The sequence below is a fragment of the Panthera uncia genome, chromosome D2 (assembly GCF_023721935.1).
Source record: "Panthera uncia isolate 11264 chromosome D2, Puncia_PCG_1.0, whole genome shotgun sequence".
Classification (NCBI taxonomy): domain Eukaryota; kingdom Metazoa; phylum Chordata; class Mammalia; order Carnivora; family Felidae; genus Panthera; species Panthera uncia.
In genome coordinates this window covers 83926385-83929241 of record NC_064818.1, presented here as the reverse complement: position 1 = coordinate 83929241, position 2857 = coordinate 83926385, and the positions used below count along the sequence as shown (strand labels likewise).

Genomic DNA, 2857 nt, shown 5'->3' with positions numbered 1-2857 from the left:
GGGGGGGGCGGGCTCTGAGCGGCACGCACACCGGAACCGGAACCGGCAGGGACGGTGGCCCAGCCCTGCTCTGCACTGTCTGAGCAGGTGTCTGGAAAACGGCAGCCCTGCACAGGTGGAGACGGATCCTGCAGAAACAAAAATCCCGTTTCTCCCCAGGGAGCTACACTGTGTTTCCGTGGCCCTGACCACACGCCAGCCACACTTAGACTGCTGGACCACGCCGGCGGGGGAGAAACCCGTGGGGGTGCGGTGCCCCAGGGACGGCAAAGCTGGGTGCCGGCTCCTGCAGGCATCACCAAAGGCCATGTGGGGCACCTATCTGACCCTAATGGATGGGCTTCTCGGCCACTGCTGCAAAGCCTTTGGGCAGGTAGCAAGTGCTGTGTGGGCACAGCCACCTTTGTCTGGACTGGAAGGAGCCACCAGCACCAGGGGTCCCAGGGACAAGTGCCCTGGAAAATGGGCGTGGATGTAGGAGAGAGAATTACTTACCAGCACACTCTTCACGTAGCCGGCAGTTTCGAGGGTCTAGGGGGAGAACAGCATGTTAGAGAACTGGGGGCCCAGACCTGCTCCTGCGGGAGACCCCGAGCCTGCTGGCTGCCCCAATTCCCACTGCCTGGAGAGGGAGCATGTGACTTGGCCCTCGCGGTCCTTTCTCCCTCCCAAGCTGACCTCCCAAGGGCACCGTGAACCTGCAGAAGTGCCCAGGGGCCCTCAGCTCAGGGCTGAGGTCCTGTCACCTTCCTTTCAGAAACTGAAGTAATGTACAATTGTAATCGACCAAGATTTCTTCCTTTTCCTATATTCCCCCGTAGATTCTCATTATCGTGGGCATCGACGGTCACTGTGTGCTTGAATAAAGAGGTCAGCTCTCAGGCACGGCCAGAGGAGGCTGTGTTGGGGGGACGCCATCCTGCAGCCCGCAGTGGGCAACTTCCTGCTACTCTGGAAGCAACTTAAGTTGCTTGGGGCAACTGGCCTTGGGGCGCCCGGATGGCTCAGTCCATGGAGCATGGGACTCTTGATCTCAAGGTCTTGAGTTCAAACCCCACGATTGGCATAGAGCTTACTAAAAAAACCAGGAACAAAAAAAAAAAAAAAAAAACAAGCCAGGCCAGGCCAGCACTTCTGGGCCACAAGCCACACCAGCAAGAGACAATGTTGTCCCTTCGGATGCCCCTGGAGGTCACAGAATGACCAAGGCCACTTGCTCTGAACAGATCTGAATGGACCCCAACAAGAAGCAGAAGGCCCCCAAGCAGGGTAATTGGAGGGGTCTGATGCAGGACTATTTGCAAAACTGTACTGGGGCTGTAGGGGCCACAGGGATAGGGCAGTGTAGCGGGCTGGATGGGCCCCCCTCCCCGGGAATGCCCAGAACCTGGCTCTGGACCTTATCTGGAATAGCGCCTTTGCAGGTGCTTTTGAGTCAGGGCTCTGGAGGTGAGACCATCCCGGATTAGGGTGGGCAGGTGTCCTCAGGAGAGAAGAGAACGGGAGGGACACAGAGAGCAGGCCCCGCGGAGACAGGCGGAGCTCAGAGAGAGGAGACGTGGTGATGAACGGACCCCGCCCTGGCGCTCCCTGAAGCAGCGGGGCCCTGCCCGCACCTTGACTGGATTCTGGCCTTCAGACGGAGAAGCGTGCTAGCCCCCAGGTGTGCTGCTCTGTCCCGGGGTCCCAGGAGCTAACACTGCGGCACTGCTGCCTTTGAAACCTCGGGTCTAAAGCGAGGAGGGGACCACGCAGTTTTAGCGCTGGGGCCTGACAGCGGGGCCCCTAGGGAGGGCCGGGAGGACTCCCCTGCTGGGTTCCCCAATGCAAGGATCCTGTGGGAGGGGAGGGGCCGAGGGAGGGAGGAGGGGGAGGGGCCCAGGGAAAGAGGCGGGGCCTATGAGGACAGGGGCTGAGGGAGGAAGGAGGGGAGGGACCGAAAGGAGGAGGGGAAGGGTCGAGGAAAAGAGAAGGAGAGGGGTTGAGGGAGGAAGGAAGGAAAGGGCGGAGGGAGAGAGGAGGGGCCTATGGAGGAAAGAGGGGAGGGACCGAAGGGAGGAGGAGGGCAGGGGCCGACTGAGGGAGGAGGAGAGGGGGCCTAGGGAAGGAGCAGAGGAGGTGCCCAGGGAAAGAGGAGGGGCCGAGGGAGGGAGGGGAGGCGGGGCCTAAGGAGCCGGGAGCGGAGGGACCGGAGGGGGGAGGGGAGGGGCCGAGGGAGGAGGAGGGGGGGTGCCCAGGGAAAGAGGGGGGGAGGGGCCCAGGGAAAGAGGAGGGGGCTAGGAGGACGGGAGGGGAGGGGCTGAGGGAGGAAGGAGGGGAGGGACCAAAGGGAGGAGGAGGGGAGGGGCCGAGGGAAGAAGGAAGGGAAGAGCCCAGGGAGAAAGGACGGGCCTAGGGAGACGGGAGGGAAGGGGCCGAGGAAGGGAGAAGGGCCGAGGAAGGGAGAAGAACCGAGGGAAGGAGGAGGGGAGGGACCGAGGGGAGGGGGAGGGGAGGAGCCCAGGGAGAGAGGAGGGGCCTAGGGAACGGAGGGATGTGATTGAGGGAGTAGAGGGGTGGGGCAGAGACAAAAAGAAAGAGTGAAAGGGAGGGGCCAAGGGAGACGGGAGGGGTGGAGGGGAGGGGCTGATAAGCTGTAGGGGCGGGGCAGAGGGAGGGGAGGGGAGGACAGGGTCGAGCGGAGGGGCTGGAGGAAGGAGAGGTGGGGCCGAAGAAGATGAGAAGGGTGGGGCCCAGGGACGAGAGAGTGGAAAGGGCTTAGAGGTTGTGTGGGGGGGGAAGGGGCGGAGAGGGAAAGGACGAGAAGGGAGGGGATAAGGGGAGGGGCGGAGGGATAAGGGGAGGGGCGGAGGGATAA

The 2857-nt window shown here is 62.6% G+C and overlaps 1 protein-coding gene across 1 annotated transcript in view; it reads right to left on the bottom strand.

Annotated features, from left to right (window-relative positions):
- Positions 1–2857, bottom strand: part of JAKMIP3 (Janus kinase and microtubule interacting protein 3) — a 109277-nt gene that overhangs the window by 38980 nt on the left and 67440 nt on the right. The window contains 1 exon segment of the mRNA XM_049645905.1: positions 496–531. Coding sequence (XP_049501862.1) covers positions 496–531 — 36 coding nt within the window.